Consider the following 21,918-nt stretch of genomic DNA (forward strand, 5'->3'; position numbering starts at 1 on the left):
TAACAAATAACATGTTTTTATATCAAAAAGTTTCACTAAATCTGGAGGTCACAGTGTGTCAGATTGGAAGGAATATGTACACTGTATCCCAGGCTAGAGAGAAATGTTTGGGGTATAATTGTGAATAAAAACAACACTGTAACACTATTATGAAAACCATCCCCCCTGGGCTTAAATATCTACGCACACTGGCAATGGGCTCATATAAACAACTTGGGAATTTTCTATAAGAATTGCCAAATTCCCGAAATGTGACATTTTGGGGGCAGAGAGACCATGGAAGCCATGTCAACAACAGACAATCCCCCTGTCAGACTAAAGGGTGTAACATGATTGGCTCCAATTACATCTGAGGCTAACATTGACTATTCGCTTTAGAGGTTTCCACTATTATGGATTGCTTTACTTGTTAAGGTGAATTTTGATCAGTTTTGAAGCCACAAAGAAAATTGCTCATGCATTAGTGCATGACCTGAGTGTCACCCTTTAACTGCATACATTGTCTCCTAGTTTGCTAGCTGTGAGTGAGATGGCAGGATCTATTTCTGACCCAACGCCTTTCTTTTGAAAGTGCAGAACATCCTGTATTGGCTTTGTGCTGCACCATAGTTGTTAGCTATATATCTATATATATATAAAGATTAAGAATGATGAATTTGATTAGACATATGATAACTTCATCCTGTGCCATTTCTGTTAGCATGGCTTCACTTATTTGGGAGGGTGGAACAACTGGTTAACAGATAGGATCAAAATGTCATGACAGCAACTCTATTCTGGTCTATTGATAGTAAAAAAAATATGTATGTATTATTGTATGTTATTGATTTACAATTCTATGTAACCACTGCAAATAGAATTTAGAGTTTATTCATATTAGGCTATGACAAAAGACGTATAAGAAAATGTTGTATGTATGCTAATAGCAACTGGCCGATAAATTAGATTAGATTATTACTTGAAATTGTTGTTTAAATTAATAGATTAATTAAAACACACAGTTACATGGATGCCTTTATTCTGTTGCTGCAGCACAAAGAAGCTCTGTGTCGCTTATGATTTCTAAAATAAAACAACAGCCACCAAAAAGCTACTTTTGCTGCAGGCTCCAAATTGTTCTTCTGACCAAAAGCACTTGAATGTGCAACAAGTTACAGATACAACTGAACTCAAGACTCTGGAGCATTTGAAGGCAGCATAAGACCACATTTTTGTAGGGGTCATTGGCTCAATTTCTGTAGGCCTACATTTTATTTCACCAGTAGTGTAAGAAATGAAAACTATGGTATCTTCCGTTTTAATTAAGAAAAACGTAGATGTTTGCTAAACCTCCTTCTGTGCAAACCTCTGTCACAAAACCAAATTGAGGCTACACTTCACCAACAGGTTATAGGACCTACTTTCGGTCTCAGTAGAATGAACAAGGTCCAAATCTTGGTTGAAGTTTCAGAAGTTACACAATCCCTGCTTATACCTTGTTTCTCTTTGTAACCTCTTTTCATTTGGTTCACTTTCATGAGTTGACAATATACAGAATGCTCTTCTCACTTATTACCATGTTGCATCCTTTTACTTAGAGTATGAATGCGGGTGTGACTCTAGATTCAGTGTTTTGATTTAAACAGCTAATGGTAAAATGTCATGAACTCAAAACGGGAAGTTGTAGGCATTTGTGTTTTCACAGCATTTCTGTAAGCATCGTGATTCTCTTCCATGACAAGACTTGCCACAATTATATTTCCTTTCATTTCAAAGCAATTTTCTAGAAGATTGTGGTCGGAGATTGTAATGAGAAGGTTCATATACCCGTTTAGACTTAGTTGTGTTTTGTCACAGGAAGCCATACTCATATTCTGGTAGAGCGCTGTGGGAGCAAGGTGAAATGTGTTTTAGCACCCTTGCACCAAAACCCACAGAGGGCTCGGAAAACCCTATATTGTGCTTGTGTGCCACGTTTTATATTTGACCACACTCACTTCACCATGCCCACACACAGGGGATCACTGCCACTGTCTGCCATCAAATTACAGTATTAGTCAAAACTTTGGACAAACACATTTTTCTTTATTTTTTACTATTTTTCACATTTTAGAATAATAGTAAAGACTATGAAATAACACAAATGGAGTTATGCAGTGACCAAAAAAGTGTCAAACAAATCAAAACTATCATATTTTAGATTCTTTAAAGGAGCCGCCCTTTGCCTTGATGGAAAGGCAAAGGCTTTGGAAAGAAATTCATACATAGGCATCAACTTCACTATTTATATTTGTCTAAGAAACAAATTTCAAGCATTTTTAAGCATAAGACTTTAGATCAAAACGACTTTAAGAGAATGAAAAACATAGTACATTCAATCCAAACTTTTGACTGGTAGTGTACATAAAGTGTCTACAACAACAAACATGTGCAGCACATGTTTAGAAACTAATTCTTATACAGGTAAAGCATTTAGCAATCGACTTTGGGTTGTGCTCTGACCTCCTTATGCAGCGCATACTGTACAGAAATGTATGAATCATTTCTGTGTGTGTGTGTGTGTGTGTGTGTATGCAGGCAGGGAGTTTCTTTGTTTTTTTTTTTGTTTTTCTTTAGAGCATATTAATTTCCATCTTCAGTTGTTTGTGCAAACTCCACCATAGTCCCCTCGGTCTACCTGACTCTGTGCTTTTTCTCACAGTGCATGGTAAACCCCTCCTCCCACCCCCACACGGTTTTTCCTCTAACTCTGTCACATCTTCAGAGAGGCAGGGAGGCAGCAGAGACAGAATGAGTATGAGTGTGCGACCACCTCTGACACGGTAACATGGAAATGTGGCTGAGACTCTCAACTCTGGTGTTGCTGACAGGTAGGACGCTTACCTCGATATTGAGCAGAACAAAAGAAAGCGCTGCACTGGCTGTAAAGCCATACAGATTTTACATGATGTTGTTAGATAAAGTGAATGAATGAACAGACTGAAATGTCAAGTGAGCCAGGTGGAAAGCAGAGGAAATGTATATGGAGCTATTTTGGAAAGAAAAGCATTTGTTTCTATGTAGTTACTGCTGAATAGATACTGCAAAATAAACAAAGTGTGAAATTCAATTTACCTTTTATAGTAATGTTTTGAGTGTTGCTATGTAATATATCTCTGTCAAGCATTTGAATTCAGCTATGCCACCGGCTTCATCTCTTTCTTTCTTTCTTTCTTTCTTTCTTTCTTTCTTTCTACAACGACAGTAACGGCCTTGCCGATGTCAGCTCCACATCTGCTGATTCTGGATGAACCATCAGGGAGAGTGGAAGTTCCTCTTGGTTCCTCTCTGACTCTGGGCTGCAGTTTTAAGGCAGGGAGTAAAGTTAGGGTGAACTGGTGTTTTAACCCAAATGGATCCTCAGAAATCTACTCTCACAAACTGTGCACTGAGGTCTATAACAAATCTGTGAAGCAGGATCAAGGGGGAGATTCTGAAATGACTTCCAATTTTACTTTATCAAACGTTGTATACAGTAACAGTGGATGGTACTTTTGCGAAGTCATAATAGAGATTCCCATGTATGAACACGCTTTTAGCAATGGAACACAAGTAGTAGTTATTCGTAAGTATTACATGTAACTTGTAAGCCTATTATGACTGTATAAATACTGCAAATATTATGGCTTGCTATGAATACAGGAATACTTCATAAAGTACCACTTTTTTTGTCCATATCAGCAGAAAGCGAAATGGAGCATACAACCAATGCTTTAGTGACAGCTACACAAGGTGTGTTTGTGTATGTGTGTATGTGCATATGTGTGTGTGTGAGAGAGAGCGTGTGTGTGTGTGTACGCATACCCAGTGCTCATGTGCAAGCATGCACCATGCACTTTTAGGACCCAATGCAATCTGAAACAACTTCTTAAATCCTAACTCAAAGCACACACAGCAAATTTTCCAGTGTTAATATGCGTTGATATCTCTTGATATTTCAATGACAGTTACTTGGAGTTGCCAAGTATTGATTAGAGAGTTGTTTATCCATTCACAGAGCTGTGAAAGCGGTCAAAACTATGTAGAAGTGTTAAATGAACTCTGATGTGTGTGGACTTATACAAACACTGGCACAGTGTTGATTCTTACACTCTCAGAGGTCAATTAACACTGACGATGTTGCTGTGCATGTTTATAATTATTACATAGTAAACTGTCCAACAACACTTTATTTTACAATGGCCTTATTCATGTGCGTTCGTCTATGTGTAACTTGTGGAGAAGTATTGTAAGTGCACATTAATGCTGTGTATGTACCTAAAATGAAATTAAATTGTGATAACGTTTTTTGTGGTAAATAACAGGCTGTACTAACACAGTACTAACACAGTATTGTGTATAACTGTGCATACAATACTTTTCCATAGGTTAATACACAGGTTAGTAAACTGGAGTAAGACCATTGTAGTGTGTTAGCAGCAAGTGTTACCAGTTCTTGATAACTAGAAGTCACATTTCAAGACAAACAAAGCTATTTTCTCTCTTCCACAGAACCCGTCCTTCCTACAGACGGAGGTCTGCTTCAGGACTGGAGGTTTTGGGTTGTGTTGGGGGTGTCAAGTCTCATCCTGATTGCACTAGTGGCCATCTGTGTCACACTGAGAAGAAGAAGACGTAGGAGCAGAGGTACCAGTCTTTCTTTTCAGTTTGAAGGTTTAGACTTTTAAGGTTTACACTGTCAATTTAATCCAGTGATTCTCTATCTTTTTCATATCATGGACCCATAATTTAGTCCACATTAGGGCCACGGACCCCCATTTGATGAGATCTTTCTTCTCTGACCCAAATCTGAGAATATTTTTATTGTTAGATATGATTTTGTCCAGAATTCAATTCAATTCAATTCAATTCAATTCAAGGTGCTTTATTGGCATGACAGTTCACAAACAAACAATATTGCCAAAGCATGTAACAAGAGATTAATCATCACTAAAATTATTAAATAACAAAAAAAATAAAATAAATAAATAATAATAATAATAATAGTAATAAATAAATAATCCCCTCCCCTGTATTATTGTGTGTGTGTGTGTGTGTGTGTGTGCGTGTGTGTGTGTGTGTGTGTGTGTGTGTGTGTGCGTGTGCGTTGCTGTGCCTCCACTGTCTACTGACTATCACTGTTTCTGTGTTTATGTCACTTGTGTTTCTGAGGAAACATAAACCAGCAAAATATCATCTTATCCAATTAAAAAAACAAAAAACAAAAAAAACAAACAGAACTTTTCACATACATTCACATATTATTCTTCACATTTCTCATCCAGCTGTGTGTCCCTCTTCCCTTAGAGTGTGACAGCAATCTACAAATTTAGCAGCTAATGCTGCACACTGACTTTTCTCCCCACACAGGTAGGGCAGTTTGAGAGGATCAGGCAGATGGTTGAACTCTAGGTAAATTCTGCCTATCCTCTCAAAATAAGTCTAAGTTGCCAGGTCTGCCTGTGTTAACCTGTTTCTACAGCCAGCTATAGGTGATATACTTTTCTTTCTGATTTGAAATTATTTGGTTGGTCCAGAGAGACTGAGGATTGTCCTGAATTCCTGGTGTTTGTGTCCAGAAGGAACTCTTCTTGTCCTTGTTGGACTCTTGGCACTGAAGACCCCACGTTTAGAACCACTGGTCTATTCTGTATACAAGAAAGGTATCTAGCTGGAAGAAAAGCGCAAAAATGTGATGAATTAGTTCAGAGAGAAAGAAAGCAAGTGACAAAAAAACATAGTTGGTGTCAAAATGTCATGGTCTAAAAGTCCCATCCAGTTCAAATCTGCATTGAAAGAAAGTTGTTAGTCTGAGACTGATTAGAATCAAATAGAAAAACCGAAAGAGGCAATGCGAGACTAACAGATTTTGTGTGTGGGGGTGTGTGTGTGTGTGTGTGAGACAGCGAGATAAAGAGAGAGGAAGCAGTGTTCATGGGTTTGCAGGTACGCTTGCCCATCTCGTGGCCTGTGAATACATACTGAGAAAGCAAGTGGTGTGTGTGGTTTAACAACACAGCGGGGGAGCAGATGCGATGTAGGGCAAAGAAGACTGTCTGCATTCGCTTTTGTATGGTTAAAGTCAAGATGTGCAAGATTTTCATTTCTACAGCAGGCCCACAAGATAAGGAGACCATCCATCCACACACCACAGGCAGCACTGTGAGATTTAGTCGCTAACCAAATTACTGTTTCATTTGTATTTTCTTTCTACTTTTCAATTTAGGTATAGAGTGTCCTATCTATGGAAACATGCCTCAAGTGAGAGGTGCCAGCAAACAGCCTTCGCCCCGTCCTGGGATGCAGCTGGACAACCTGAAGACCAATCCCCCTCCTAAAACCCTTTGCACGCCGAGTCCTGCCAGGAGACAGGAGGGCAAATGGAGCCCTAAACCATAAACAGTGGGTGGATCTCACCAGTCACTGAACTCAACGCCTCTCAGCTGCAGGGAAAACTGAGATAATATATAATATATATATTTTTTTTTTTAGGACTGGGACTATGTTTGTGCTGGACATGCTATTTCTTCTCTACACAGCAGTATCTCAGGCAATAGGCTAAGTCAGTCTTGAAAGTTGCTTTACTCCATTTTGATCCACTAGATGGCATGTACTGTTCGAAAACTGGGGACAAAACTGTTTGACTGCATCATTTAAACACCTGATAACATTTGAATATTCTACCCACTGTATAGAAGTATAGTAAAATGTGGTAAATTTGTTATTTTGGGTAAGCTTGAATTTTGCTGGAATCTGAAATGTAGAAATTGTTTATCAGTGGTGTGCTTGCTCTTAAATTGTATATTAATTGTTACCATGTGGAATGTATAGTTTGTAGTTTTGCTGTACTATTTGTAGCCTGAAATATAATTGTATTTTTTAAATATGATTACCACAGTTCTTTCTTTTTCTTTCTATCTAGGGATACTGTAATAACATCACAATTTGATTTATGCATAAATAAAGCAGGGGGAATCAATAGATACAAATTCAAAAAACAACAACAACAACAACAACAAAAAACAACAAAAAAAACTGTCCAAACAGGACAAATAAAATGGTTTTGTAGTTCCAGCTGCCCGATAACAGCGAAAGGAGGGCTTTTGAAGAATTGTCCAATCAAACGTCACATGATCGGCTCTCCCAGCCAGGTACTGCCTACTGCTGTGGAGCAGATTATCGCTCCCTGCAGGAATTAGATCTGTGGACGTTACAGGTGGAGCAGCAAACACCAAGCCGGACCCGAGACGGGGGGGGGAAAAGTATATATATGTGTCTATAATGTTGTATCGATTTCTAATGTAGACGCTGACGTTCCAACTCTCGGTAAGTAACAAGTTTGATCTCGACAGGATGTGTTGTGGCTTGTGTTGTTTGTGCGGGATGAGCGCTTGTCCCACAGGCTTTACCACGGAGCTCAGGCTGTGGGGAATTGGATTGGCAACCTGTGGGGCTGATAGCCGCACAGACAGCCAACTGTAAATTCTCAGTCTTATCTAAGATTATAGGAGATCCTAATCTAATAATAGCAGCTGAGAGACTGGCTGAGCGCTGCTGTATATGCGTTGAGTCTGCATATTCAGCAGTATAACCTCTAACCACTGGAGATAGCGTTAGTAACACTGGAGGAGATCTCGTTTATCTCCAATAATGCCCAGGCTTGAACAGTGTGTACTTGTAAAAAAAATAACTGCAGGAGAGCTCTTGAGTTGTAAATATCTCGCCTAATATTTAGAATAACACAGTTGGACCGTATGAGCTAAACTGAATTTAAAAAGGGCAGGTTATACAGACAGGTTTCCTCCTTTGAAAACCAATGAACTTTTATGTTGAACAGGAGACTTCATACATGCCTGCGAAACTGGCCCTCAATGTTTAAAAATCTCTTATTAGATAAATTGACCACAAAAGTAAACAACCACCTGTACAAATTTAGGATTGGCTTGTTTTTTCATTTTGTGTGTATTTTGGAGATGGTTGTATTTAATGGGACTTTCTCTGACTAAGCATTGCAATATGTAATGGTGTACAGTTTTGAGTTTAGCACATGATGTGTGACTCTTAGGGAGTGGAGGCTCAGCGCTGTCACTACACTTGCCCAGGGGATTGCCCAATTTTAGCTATGCTGCTCTTGCTCAGTGGGGTCACACAGTGTCAAGGCATGCTGCACAGTGCAAGGCCACAAATAAGACACTTGCATTCTGTGGTCTGAGCTGGTGTTGATGCACATTTCCTTTATGTTGTATATTAACACGGACCTTCTCTTCCTTTTGAATGAGGGGTTTGCTCGATGTTGCTAGAGCACCAACCATAAATCAGTTTCGTGTTGGAGATCATGATCAAGTCAACTCTGATATTGATCAGTGGTTAACTTTGAGAGGCTTGATAAATTAAGAGTCTGCAGAATAGGAGCAGGAAACAAAATGGCAGTGAATGGTCAGAGCAGAAAAGCTTTGTGTAGAAAATACATGACACCAACTGAGTAGTTTTATTCATTCAGAGCTTTTATGGCTATGTATGATATATATAGGCTGTATGGTACTTTTAAGCTTCTGTATTCACATGCAGGCAACTATATAAGATTTGGTATGTCCAGATGAGGCAAGAGACCTATTGCTCTGGTGTGGAGAAAAGCATCCAGCAACCAATTACTGGATGAAAGTGTTTTGTATTATACACTGGTGGTCTTGGTATCAACTTTGCAAAGTTGAATGAAATGGCTTCAGTCAGTTTTAGGATCATTAATATACTCACTTGTATTCAGCTTTGAAATGGTTTTCTGTTTTAATCAAAAGCAAATTTAATCAAAGTCAATGTTTTGTTTTCTGAACACGCTCTGTTTCCAGCTGGGTGTTCCCATCTGTCAGCGAACTTGTCACAATCAGGAGGAGCCAGGCAGAGCAGGCTGATTTTAAGGTGTTCATATTTTCCCTTTGTGTCCCAGCTCCTGCTGGGACTTGCCCATATGTATGTGTATGTGTGTGTGTGTGTGTGTGTCACGTAACCAGACATGTCTCATCGATGACACTTAATTTGTCAGAGCAGGGTGTATGTATTCTCATTTGTAAAATGTCTTATCTTTATTTGCATTAATCGGTCATACTCCCAGTAGGTAATTAGATTAGCTGTAATGATACCTGCCATAGCTGGCTTGAAAACCATACACACAGCATGTTTTGAAGTATTGTTTTCAGCAAATTACAACTCTCTTGCACATCAAAACAAAAGCTGGCAGGCCACTGTCATTATGATAAAAGAATGATTTGTTTTAGCCATCTGAGCTAGCAAAAACATAACCTGGTGCTGAACTGGGGTGTGTTTTCCAGCGACTGTTTCACAACAGCGTCTGTGACACAAGGAGTGTCAAAGGTGAACACCCTCCCACAACCGGTTTCCTGTTCAGGCCCCCGTGATGGAACACTGTGTCACAGCCAGCCGTCCCGCTCAGCGGCCGGCCGGCCAGAGAGCTGCTCAGCTTACGTCCCACAGACAGACAGGCAGGAAAACAGGCAGATACCATTCAGCCCACCAGCCAGGCACTCAATCAGTCATCCAACTAGCTGCCCAGTTAGTCAGCTCATTAACTCCTCTCAGTCTGCCACTCTGGTTAATCAGTTACAGAAGCAGGAGGCCTCGCCCGTTCCGCTGCACAGAGTGGTGCAGTCACACATTTTGGACTGGGTTCAGATGAAGAGGTAGTCTACATCGTAGCCCAGAGCCATAAAGTCAGGACCCACTCCAGCTGTGTGGCTGTTCACACGCTTTTTGGATTTGGATCTGCTGTGACTCATGCTGATAACAAAGCTGTGCTTGTCTGTGCAGGTTTTTTTTCAGATGCAGTTGTTTGGGGTTTTGCTTTGTACGGTACTCTAAGTTGTTGTGAGTAGCCAGTGCTGCTAGATATTGTTGAGGCACCAGTGCGGTCTATAAATATCTTCATGCTTCAAGAGGTTTAGGTGTCTACAGATATCGCCACAGAGCTTCTTCAGTGTATGATGCCAGAGCATGAGCAGCCTTTGGACTCACTGTTTTAGTCCTCATTGTGCTGCTTAGCTGTAAACAAAAGCCAAGCCCCCTCAGTACTAACCTTTTAAGGATTTTTGCTTAGACTATCCTGATTAGATATGTGCACGAGAACTCAACTGTATCTACTCAACTGTGTGGAAATCTATAGAAACTTCTTAAGTTAAGTTATGAAGTGTAGTGTTGTGTCTGTTTTGGTTTTGTGGAAGCTGTTCCTCTTTGATGACACTGTATGTGTGATATTGTCATGGTTATATTTAAATGCAGCCGGTGCTTCAAACATCAAGTTGACTTTGAAGAGAAACAAGTGTAGGCCAAAAGCAAAGTATTTAATAGTGTTTTTCATGGTATGCAGACCTTTACACTAATGTTTGTTTTTATTTTCATAAATCATTCATAAATAATGAATTTCTTAAATGATGTGTGGTTGATATAATTCTACAAAAGAACAATGTAAAGCTATGTACAGAGCTGTATAACTTGCTCAGTTGCGTGTTTAATGACCTGATCCTTAAGCAGGTTTTGCTGGCTGTACTGGAAAAAGCATTGGTCCCCTATAAAAGAAACGCACCATTGGATTTCACACCATTGTGCCTTTTACATACTTTCTGCCTCAGTGGAAAGCACACCTAAGGTGATGCTGGTTTATTATATTATGGAAACTAAGATTTCAAAGAAAACAATGATTCCAGCTGGAAGAAAGAGAAAACAGAGAGAGGGAGAGGGAGAGAGAGATTGAGATCCTAGAATTGAGAAGAAGTGAGAAACTTTGCTCTTATTTGAATAGAGTAGAGATTGCTGCTCTATTTCATTATCTTACTCATACTGTAGGATTTTGGGTCCTTTGTGCAGTCAAATGTAAATAAGAAAACCTCTTTTTATTTGTAGTTTCATTAAATGCAATTAACTTGACAGACCAAACATAAGGGTTCCAATATCCATAAGAAAAGCAGCCCCAACAAGACTAGTAACTCCTACTGCAGGCTGTACGCCGGGTAAAAACTTCAGCTATGCACCCCCCCCCCCCCCCCTACTCCCACCTCAACCCCATGTGCACATGTCAGTGTGTGAGTGCGACCCTAGAAAAACAAAGGGAGAGAAAAGAGGGACAACTGCAGCGTCCTGTTCTATTATTGTAGCCATACCTGCCTGTCTGCACTGTTTGGAAATATCTGTCAAACACTGTGAATAACAAGCTGCAGTCATTCCAACCAGCTGTAGTGCTCAACCTACCCCCTACCCCCCCCTCCTCTACCCCCCCCAAAGCCCGAGGGGTAAAGCATGCAAGGTATCCCTGCTCTGCCAACAAATGAGCAATCCCATACATGCAGCAGCTCGTCCTGCTGTGTCAAGTAACAACAAGGTGGGAGCATGGCAGTTAGCTGCAAAACGCACTGTCAAACCTGAGGTTGTTTGGAGGCAATTGGAGCGGCAACGGGGGAGTTAGCACCCAGCTGTCTCTCGGGAGATTTGGGATGCTGTCATTTGGACTCTATATCGACATGTGAGGACTCTGTGGTGTGTTTCAAAGAGTGCATCTCCATGTATTATGCTGTGTTTTGTTGTGCTAGCTGTGTGGTGGCGGCGGCGCTTTGGAGCTCAGCTGTGAATATCCGAAGAAGATAAGAGTGTAGTTTTTTACTTTGTGAGTCTGCTCTTAGGCACGCTGTCTGTGTTATTCCGGGAGAGAATAGCACTTAATGCATTTTGAATGAAGCTGCGGCACTTGTGCAGTCAAAACAGAAAGAAACTCGCCGAATAACTGCAAAGTCTCGATTCGGCGTGAGTCCCAGGGGAGGGTTCGAGCGCTGAAGAAGTGTATTATCATCCTGATTTGTCTGCATGCCCAAACCTGAGCAGATCCCCTCTGCTGCTCGCACCCCACTGAGCCCAGAGGAAGCAGGGTCTTATCAGGGAGGAGGACAGGAAGAGAGAGAGTTGAGGAGGAAGAGAGAGAGTGGGGGTGGCACTCTTTCCTGAACTTAAACATTAGTTTCCTCTCTCAAGTTTACAGTTGTGACTTTAGTACTTATACCAGTAACTGTCTTTGTTGCTAGATGTCTCTGTTGATGTTAACAATATGAGGTTATATTCCCCATCCCCTAGTTTGCATGTGTTTTTGACAAGCAAAAAGCATCAGCAGGCAAGCAAGGCTCACTCCTCTATGCTGCAATCCCATCCTCAGTTTCTCAGAGCCTTTTCTTCTCTCTGTCATTCTCACTACATCTTTACATTTTAGGTATTTAGTTGTCTTGACCTGCTTACAACAGTAGAACAAGCTTGAATTTTTAGTTTACCAAGATTATAAGCAACCAATAATAAGGAGTTCAAGGGGCAGAGTCATATTGCCTTGGCAAAAGATCTGACAGATCATCTAAGATCTCTTTATTCTTGTTCTCACTTGTGTTTCATACATATTTTCATGTCCTTCCTAGAAGTGGACCAGCATGAAGAAGCTCTCCCCCATCATCCCTCACCACTAGCTGTGGCAGCATGGCTTCTGCACCTCCGTCCAGAGAGGACACCAGCGGCTCATTAGCACTGCATTGGAGGGTAACACCAACATAGCCATCAGACACCTAGAGGGTTTTCACATCGCTCAACCAAACTGAACTGACCTGAACTGAACCAAGCTGAGCTGCGCTGTACCAGCCTAGCTGAACATCCACCCTAATCTCATGAACTGTTCTTTGTAAACAAGGATGCCCCGTGCCAGAGCGGTGCATGTCCAGGACAGCAGCATCACCACAGGGTGAAAAAGGACAACTGACAAAACTTCTGGACTGAATCATCAAGCAGGGGCCTCGGACCATGTTCTGTCTCTGATCGGGTGCTGTGTTGGCGGAGCTGGGCTGTGCAGCTCTTCCACACTTAGACACATCTGGACTCTAAGCCATGTCTCTTCTCTGCGCCCTGAGCATTTTCTGTGGATTGTTCCTCCCTTTTTCATTCAGCGCACTCAACGCTCACTACTGTGTTCCACGAAAGACCGTCTCCTACCAGAGTAAGTCGCCTGACTCTCACTGTTTCCTCACTGTTTGTGGGCGTATACATCATGACACATACTTCCTGCACTGTACCAGTTTTTCCTGTAGTGTTTTTTTTTGTGGATGTGGGGGGTAGGGGTAATTTTGGTTCCCTCCTGGGCCCATGCCAGGATCAGTACAAGCAGGTGTTGCAGTTTAAGAATGGTTCTTTTTTGGATATTTATACCATGATATATAGACAAATATTCCATTTGTAATTGCTTTTGCTTTTTTTGGGGGCAGGCTGAGAAATAAGGCCAGATGATGAAATTTCATTGCATCTGCATTTTTCTGGCTGTGGGAGCAATTTTCCAGCAGTTGGGAGCCACTGCAGCTAAATCAATGTAAAAGAAACACTACTAATGCAGATGTGATGCGTCTCCTTTTTAGACGAGCTGAAGGTGTTCAGAGAGGAGGGGATCTGGAACTACTCCACCATGCTAATGCGAGAGGACCTGGGTGTGCTGCTGCTGGGGGCCAGAGAGGCCGTCTACGCCCTGGACATCAACAACATCTCCATCAGGAAGGCCGCAGTAAGAACAGGCGACGGGTTTCAGCCCAGAAAGACATTTGTAATTGGACACCTCAGTTGTGACTCAGTTCTGATTGGCTGAGTCATGTTTGCTATTGTAAAGTACCTGATAAGCACACACACCTGTTATACTGTTAAATATTAATGTGATAACTGATAATCAAACACACACACTGCTGCTAGAATTGTGTTGATTGGCGAAAGAACTATTAACTATCATTATTAATTATTATAGATTAAAATTAAATGATTTATTGACCATGTTCTTTTTTTTTATTACAGTGGTGAGTTATAGCCATTTCATAAAGGGAATAAGCCACTCAAGGCCGTTCATGTCATGCCTAACAATGTCTCGTAGTTAAGTATCCAGCTGCTTAAGTATCAGTTGGTAGCTGAAATTCATCAGTCAATATTTCAACAACCACATATGATTTTATGACTGGTAACTTTCATAGTAACCCATAACGTGCTTTAATTTCATGCCAGCAATCATTTATTTTGTTTTAGTTTTTGTCATTTTATTTTCAAATGGTGAATATGTGTTTACACCACCCAGCCTTTTACAACAGCTTTGATAAGACTAGAGAATAATTGGCCAGTACACATTTGCATGAAGCATTTGGATGAATAGTGGCTCTGTTGGACTCTACACAGTTGTCTGTTGATTCGTTAGTAAATGTTGTCCCACAGGTAACAGTCCTAACTGAAAACAAACTAATGTCGTAGCTAGGGTGTGCTCCCCTCTATAGTGTACTGACAAGTCTTATACAGGTTAGGCAAACAGCAAGTTGGGTTAGGGTAAACAGGCTACAGCTAGACTGTCCTCCAGTGGGGTGAGACACTAGTTTGGCATGCTTTGACAAGACACTTCTCCTCTGTTGATGCAGGCCTACTGGCGAGTTACCGAGGAGAAACAGAGAGAGTGCACATACAAGGGAAAACATGCTGAGGTTTGTGAAATAAGTAATTTAATAACAACGTTCACACACACACACACACTCCACCGTGCGTCAACCTCTACTTGTGGTGCAAGGATACAGAACAAGTGGATGACTGTTGACTGAAAGCAGTTTATCTCTGTACATTTGTAAATCATTTATATACGAGTGCTTTTTCCTGTTTAAGTCTTTACACAGAGTTCTCTTTGAAGTGCCTTGCTCACGGCTTCTTACCGAATGCCCAAATACAGGCATGAGAAGAAAATGCATATACACAGCCTTGACCTGTGGTCAACAACTCGACTCCATGCAGCTAGCGCAGAGTATCTATCTCTATGTTTGTATTTTTGTGGCTGAACTAACAAAGCTCTGACCTTGGCACTCTCTCGGCTGTATCTTGTTGCAGGTGGAATGCCGTAACTACATTCGGACCCTGCACACGGTGAACGACACTAGAATGTACGTGTGTGGCACAAATGCTTTCAGCCCTACCTGTGATTATATGGTAAGTATAGCATACAGGCTAGTAGGGAGGACTTTGAATGCTATTTCTAGAGGCAGGAATGGCTGGGATGTTGGTGTTTGTCTCTCTGAATATTTACTATGAAATAGTATTGAGGCATACTTCCGTGGCACCTGCCCTCAGTCCCTCTGTTAGTGTCCTGTGTCTGAGGTGTTGTTCACATCATGTGCTAACATTTGCCCTTTTCAAAATGAAAAATGTTGCTGCACATTCACAGCTCCGATGCTACAAATGTTATTGTCCAAAACCAACATCTTGACAGGCAAGCTGTCTTCTGCGGTGTAATCTAGACATTTGCCCTTTTACATTTACTTTGGTAAATGACACGCCATTGGCTTGAATGATCTAAGTTAAACTAATGTTATGTTGGTTTGTTCCAGTCCTGAATCCTAATACGCTTGTTCTTTGATCTCTCCCCCTCAACAACTCTTTCGTCCTTTCTCTTGTTTCTTTCTTTTTCTTTCATTATTTATTTATTTTCTTTCTTTCTTTCTTTCTTTCTTTCTTTCTTGTTCCGTTTCTTTCTTGTTCAGACGTTTTCTGATGGACAGCTGAGTCTGGAGGGAAAGCAGGAGGAGGGAAAGGGGAAGTGTCCCTTTGATCCCTTCCAGAGATACTCCTCCCTCATGGTTGGTGAGTGCCTGATCCCAGCTCGCTGCCAAAGGAACAAGGAAACCATGCACAGAATACTGTTTAATGTGCAAAGTGCACCAACAGAAAAGATTAGTGCATGATAACTGTGTGATTTGAACAGCCACAAGACCTGAGCACCAAATGCATTAGAAACGTCACCAAGATACACTATTTGCTCTTGCTACTTACTTACTCAACGTATCTACTAATAAATCACAAGTAGAGTCAATTGCTTCACTCCATTGGTATTATTAATGGGATATTGTTCCCACAGAATCTGAATAATGGAGTTCCAGTAATTTTACCTTATCCTTTGTTCCCATCCAACAGGAAATGACCTGTATTCTGCTACATCCATCAACTTCTTGGGCTCTGAGCCTGTGGTTCTCCGCAGCTCAGCCTTGGCTCTCCGCAGCGAGTTTAAGAGCTCTTGGCTCAATGGTGAGAGCTCCTGCTTCAAATGGAGGCAGTGCAGTGGGAACTGACCATTTAACTTGGGTTTTGTGCTGTAATATGCCTAGTTAGTTCTACTTTATAACATCTGAGAGGGAATAGACTGCAGTGGCAGCAGCAGTACTAATGCAGGATACAGTAGATACCTGTAGATGCATGGGGGAATTATACAAATGCTGCTAATGTAGATAAAAGGAAGCATTTTGAATTGTCTGTCCCATGTGTTTATTTCATGTTGTGTTATTTCAGAGCCAAACTTTGTCTACATGGACTTTGTGGGAGAGAGTGTCGACAGTCCTGATGGTGATGACGACAAGGTGTATTTGTTCTTCAGTGAGAATGCCATGGAGTATAACTTCTACAGCAAACTGGTGGTGTCACGAGTGGCCCGTGTCTGCAAGGTATTTGTAATAGATAAAAATGATAAGAATAGAAGTAGCTAGTATCTAGCTACTATCTAGTAGCCACATTCTGTGCTACTAAATACTTTTAGTATCTCCAGAGACATTGAAACATTTTGTAAATTAATTGAGTTTTTTTGTTGTTTTCAAGGTTGAATATCTTGGCCAGACAAAGTGAATATTGTCTAAGAATTTGGTTTGGTTGTTGTGGTTTAGGGAACATGGGCAGCAGCTGAAATGCATATGACTGAGCGGTCTGTCTCTGTGTTTAGGGGGATATGGGCGGCCAGCGGACGCTGCAGAGGAAATGGACGTCGTTCCTGAAAGCTCGTCTGGATTGTTCCTTCCCTGAACCCAGCCTACCCGCCATTGTCCAGGACGTCTTCCTGCTGAAGCACCAGGACTGGAGGAAGAGCGTCTTCTACGCTGTCTTCACTCCGCAGTCGTACGTACTTACAGTCAAATCCTGTGCTTTTATGGTTCAGGGGGATTGTTGATGCAGGGTGACATAGGAAGTAAACTGAGCTGTCAATTTTACATGACCGCAAATGCATCTACATATAAACTTAATAGGTATTAAGTTACAAGGAACATTTATGCCCCCATATTGAGATGAAAAGATACAAATATTGCTCAAAAAACACTAAAATGTAGTGCCATGATTCTGTACAAAAGTTTGAAATAATAATGTCCATTTGTCTATTTCATTGTGATGATCGCAATATAAGGTAGTATTTTACAGGCAATATTCTTATTTGGTTGATAAGAATGATTGATCAGTTCAAGACTTAAAAATGTATGCTCTAATAATACAAACAAAATGAAATAATTTGTCTGACTCAGTGTATGACTGATTGATTTGATGTTACCAGGGGCTCGTCTGACATGTCTGGAGTGTGTGCGTACAGCGTGTCTGCCATTAGAGAGATTTTCAATGAGGGGAAGTTTAAGACACCTGTTGCCGTGGAGACATCTCATGTCAAGTGGGTGATGTACACTGGAGAACTACCCGTCCCCAGACCAGGAACTGTGAGTCTAAAAAATACTTTACTGTAGTTTCTGCAGCACTGCAGACAGAATTCATATTGGTTATCCACATACCTATGGTAAATACAAGCACATTACCCTTGAAAAACTCACAGTTCAAAATTGTGGTCTTGTATTTCAGTGTATCAACGATGCAACACGTTCAATGGGGATGAGTCGCTCTCTGGACCTTCCTGACAAAACGCTCCAGTTCATCAGAGACCGCCCCCTCATGGACGAGGCTGTCCGACCTCTGACAGGTGGGCCGCTGCTAGTCAAGAAGGGGGCCGTGCTGACTCGCATCGTAGTGGACAGTGTGTTGGCGCTGGACGGAGAGAGATATCCTGTCATGTTCATCGGCACTGGTAAGTATTGTGATATCTGATGCAAAGTAGGTGCAGTTTTACCAAGAAGGTCTGGTGAAAATAATTAGTAAACAGGGGAAGAAGACACCCAACAGAACTGGTGGTGGGGATAAAATAAAATGAGCTTCTTCCTTAGCTTAGTTTGCTGTGTGTGTGTTCTGGTTAAATAAACTTATACCTAAGCTTTTAATAGCTACCACTAGCTTCATTTAATTAGTACCTTTTCATTTGTACGCATATGAACTACAGTGGTTATAACGGTTAATGAGAGGGTATACTGTATATCAAGGCCGTGATCATGTGTTTGTGTAATGCGTCCCTTGATAGAAAACGGTTATGTTCAGAAGGCCGTCAACTACGCTGGAGAGATGTTCATCATTGAGGAGATTCAGCTGTATGATAACTCTCAGCCTGTCAGCACCCTGCGCCTCTCATCCAGCAAGGTAACTATTGATAGGTGCAGTATGACATAATAGTTTGTTAACCCATCTCTATTCAGGTCAGATATGCTTATGACTGCCGTTCATACTGTATACATCACCATAATGATTTCCCTAGATCAATGACAAGTTAAAGCATAAACATTTGCCAGTGTTACACTTGGCAAATATTTTATATTAAGCTTCAGTCTCAGTTTGTCTCAATTTGAATATATTGTCACTTAATTGTCATTAACAGGCAGTAAAGAGGGTTCAGTGTTAATACAGGTGAGACTCATTTGGTGTATTTCCTTGTGTGTGTGTGTGTGTGTGTGCGTGCGGATATAGGGCCAACTGTATGCAGGTTCAGAGTTCGGTGCTGTCCAGATGCCGGTCAGCAACTGTAGCCGCTATGCCACTTGTGCGGACTGTATCCTGTCCCGGGACCCTTACTGTGCCTGGGACTTCTCCGCTGACCGGTGCTCCTCAGTCCACAGCTTAGCCTCCTCCTCAGAAAATGCAATCCAGAGTCTAAAGGAGGGCGATGTCTCACAATGTCCTCAACCAGGTAAATTCATTTACAGCATTTGCATGTAAATGAATCATTTATTTGTTTTACCTGGGTAGAGTTCTTATCCAAAACAGCCTTCCAACCCTCTATCAGTACTCGTTGAGACCAACCTTTGTGTGTGTGTGTGTTTCAGACCCAGTAGCAGCTGTAGACTTTACCCTAGTTCCGGGGAACAACATTCAGCTGCCTTGCCAGCCGGACTCCAACTTGGCGCAGGTCCACTGGCGTTTCTCTGACCAAACACTTCACTCCAACAACAAATACTACATCTACAGCGGCGGCCTCCTCATTCTGAACGCCTCGGAGTCAGACGCAGGCCTGTATACCTGCGACTCACTAGAGCAGGTCAGCAGCAGAATATACAACCGGACCTTGGCGGTTTATCGTTTACAGCCCCACACTGAGCCGGGAGCGGGGGACGGCACGACCGTTGGCAATGAGGTGACAAATTCCTCAGACTCTATTCACAGTCAGCATACAGCTGCACCGGGGCCGATCCCAGACCCGGGGGGCGAGGACCCTCTGCCTCCGGAGAATCAAAGCGAGGCCAGCAGCATTGTGGGTTTAAAGGTGGCGGTGGTGCTGCTGTCGCTGCTGTCTCTCTCCCTGACCGCTGTTGTGCTGTGGAACATGAGCAGAGGACGTTTTGTATGCTTTAAGTTTCCGCAGAGCTCCAGCGAAAGCGAGGGGAAAAGGCACTCGGCTGAATACGTGCACATTCAGAACAGAACTTCAGAGATTAAGCTCCTGGGGCCTGAGTCCGGGAGACCTTGCAGTGCCAACAATAATCACTCTGCTGTGGACTTCAAAGGGAACGGGGAGCACCACTTCACACCCATGGCCAACATTTCAAGTCTGGATGGTCTGGGATACATAAACGATGAGTCAGAGATTTGACTCTGCTGAGACACGTAATTTAAACCGAGGCCTACGACGATGCACAAATTTTCTTCCTATAGGGAGCAGTGCCTCGAAAACTGGATGAGCCTGGTTCTCGCCTCATAAACTCCTTGAATGGTGTCATGCTTGTCCTTACCCTGTATAGTATAACACTGACAATTTCCTACACGAGGGTCCACCACTTTCTATATCATTTCCTCACTCTCTAATCAGGCAGCTGATGTACTTTAAATACTTTTTTAGAAGATTTCTGCTTGGATAGTCACTCCAGGAAATTGTGGAAAAGTCTGTTTTTTTATATACATGTTTTTTTGTATAGTACTTGTGTTATGAATATACTTTAATTTGTGTAATATATTCTGTACAGCCATGACATTTTTCAATTATTATTTATTTGACTTAATGTGAGGTTTTTATTTCAGCAATCAAGTACTTGTGATCAGTCTTGTAAATAGGCTGAGCAGCAATGAACAAGTGACACTTTGACCTCTAATTTCCAGGGACATTTCATTTTATGGACGGTTTATTGTAAGGCAACATTCATCAGTCATGGATTGCACATTGTTCGGTCTTTGACTGTGTTAATGATCAATAGCCCTTGCTAGTCTTTTTTCCTGGCGTCTGTTAAAAAAACGGATTAAGGTGTTTTGAAAAACTTTTGAATTTCACAATTTAAATGCCATTTCTAGTCCCAAGAGATTTATCTCTGTTAGTGAAAATTGACCTCTGTCTCCCATAACAAGAAATAAGAGAGAGGAGATCGTTCCACTCTTATGTGTTATGTCACTGATATACATTACCATAGGGAATGGACTGGAAAAGACTGCCAAGGTGACTGTGACAGTGTAACCAGGATGATCTTCCGGGTGTACAGCTACACTTCAGATTTCAGACATATAGCACTACTGTGAAAATTCATCTGGGTGTAGAAGTCTGGGAGTACAAGTCTGTTGATGAATCAACTCTGTACATGAGAGAGACATCACGGATAAGAGTCTTGGCTCTGCGGTTTCTAGCTTTAGGAAATACTTTCCAAAATACCGATTGGAACGCCCAAGTCCACAAGAATAATAAGTGAAGCGAGTGTTATTCTCCTTCGAGATGAAAAGCATTATTGGGAGCTTGAGGAGTTTCTAGTCTTCAGTAATGATTAGCTTCTCTCTAGAACAGCCAGGAAACTATTTTTTTTAGTAATGTCAGAGGGCTACTGGGCATGCTCATTATCATGCTTTTTGGAGCAGATACTCCTCTGGTCTGTGTGGGTGATGTAGCAACAAAAACACCCTAACTGTGCATTTACCTCTGACCTGTTTGTTTTTGTTGAAAAACTCTGCAGCTCTGAGACTAAACTAAATTACAGGAATGTGGCCTGAATCTCCTCTGTGTTTTTCACAAACTCTGTCATTACCAACAGCACTCAGTGCTGCCTTATTTCATGTAAACCAAGCAGATATGGTGGGGTTAAAGTGGGTTTTTCCCCAATTTTTCCAACAGTGCAGTATTAAGTTATAAGCGTAGAGTTGTCAAGAACTAAAGTTGGGTTATGTATTGGTCTTGTCAGGTAAGCTAATAAAACATTGCGAGTAGAATAATTGCAAAGAATATGCTATTTGTAATTGTGTTCCAGCATACTGTACTTTGAAAAGTTAACTTTCATGTTCAGGATAAGCCTATTTACAGCGGGAAATTAACACCAGCCAACCAGGTTCCAGGTTCTTTGTTATTCTAAAAAGGAAATCGGCTAGTTAAACAGTGAAAGTGGCTGGTGAGTTTCAGAAGCCACCTGTCAATGTGGATGAACACTGGACAAAAGTCTGTTTCCTGACCAGGGTACAATCATATTGAAGTTGAGCTTAATGTTCGTATATAATAGTATGGAAATTTATGCAAATCTAACCCTTAAAAATTCTGCCGTGCTACTGTGAAATGGGCTTCGCTGACACTGTAAAAACTTGACTGGATAGTAATATGGACTGTCTGAAAAATGTTGCCTCTTTGGGTTTATAAATCTTGTCAAATATATCATTGAATTTTATACTGTATGTTTGTGGCTTTTCTTTCTGAATTTGAGCCCAGATTCTACACTATTATACGAGCAATCATTCCTACTC

At 41.4% G+C, this 21,918-nt stretch overlaps 1 protein-coding gene and 1 long non-coding RNA gene across 5 annotated transcripts; both read left to right on the forward strand.

The window, feature by feature from the left end:
- The first annotated feature begins 2,735 nt into the window (after positions 1 to 2,735).
- Positions 2,736 to 6,851, forward strand: LOC139642205 (uncharacterized). 2 transcript variants are annotated; one of them, XR_011695008.1, is made up of 5 exons: positions 2,736 to 2,849; positions 3,224 to 3,583; positions 3,700 to 3,750; positions 4,510 to 4,644; positions 6,224 to 6,851. It is a non-coding gene; the product is annotated as an uncharacterized lncRNA (long non-coding RNA). The 2 variants fall into 2 exon arrangements; XR_011695009.1 differs by lacking the exon at positions 3,700 to 3,750.
- Positions 6,852 to 7,188: 337 nt separating this feature from the next.
- On the forward strand, positions 7,189 to 21,825 carry LOC139642142 (semaphorin-4E). Of its 3 annotated transcripts, XM_071516890.1 has the most exons (15): positions 7,189 to 7,323; positions 8,844 to 8,913; positions 12,456 to 13,024; positions 13,437 to 13,579; positions 14,466 to 14,528; positions 14,923 to 15,021; positions 15,573 to 15,672; positions 16,003 to 16,113; positions 16,375 to 16,526; positions 16,799 to 16,971; positions 17,399 to 17,555; positions 17,695 to 17,917; positions 18,245 to 18,360; positions 18,685 to 18,904; positions 19,041 to 21,825. In XM_071516890.1, exons 3-15 carry the CDS (start codon positions 12,916 to 12,918, stop codon positions 19,802 to 19,804), a joined length of 2,430 nt encoding a protein of 809 aa, XP_071372991.1. In that variant the 5' UTR covers positions 7,189 to 7,323; positions 8,844 to 8,913; positions 12,456 to 12,915; the 3' UTR covers positions 19,805 to 21,825. The 3 variants fall into 3 exon arrangements, with proteins under 3 accessions (XP_071372991.1, XP_071372981.1, XP_071372999.1); XM_071516880.1 differs by lacking the exon at positions 8,844 to 8,913 and having other exon boundaries at positions 7,194 to 7,323; XM_071516898.1 differs by lacking the exons at positions 7,189 to 7,323; positions 8,844 to 8,913 and adding an exon at positions 11,445 to 11,538.
- The last annotated feature ends 93 nt before the right edge of the window (positions 21,826 to 21,918 follow it).

This window comes from Centroberyx affinis, unplaced genomic scaffold, assembly GCF_046629955.1.
Source record: "Centroberyx affinis isolate AG114_WGS23_722 - 3 ecotype Tasmania unplaced genomic scaffold, CSIRO-AGI_Caff_v1 ptg000038l_1, whole genome shotgun sequence".
NCBI lineage: Eukaryota > Metazoa > Chordata > Actinopteri > Beryciformes > Berycidae > Centroberyx > Centroberyx affinis.

Bases quoted from the DNA above. Each gene is read 5' to 3' on its own strand.
- LOC139642142 (XM_071516890.1), top strand. From the start codon at position 12,916: ATGTCTCTTCTCTGCGCCCTGAGCATTTTCTGTGGATTGTTCCTCCCT. The intron at 13,580-14,465 runs GTAAGAACAGGC...CTGTTGATGCAG, and splicing joins TCTCCATCAGGAAGGCCGCA to GCCTACTGGCGAGTTACCGA. The intron at 18,905-19,040 runs GTAAATTCATTT...TGTGTGTTTCAG, and splicing joins CTCACAATGTCCTCAACCAG to ACCCAGTAGCAGCTGTAGAC.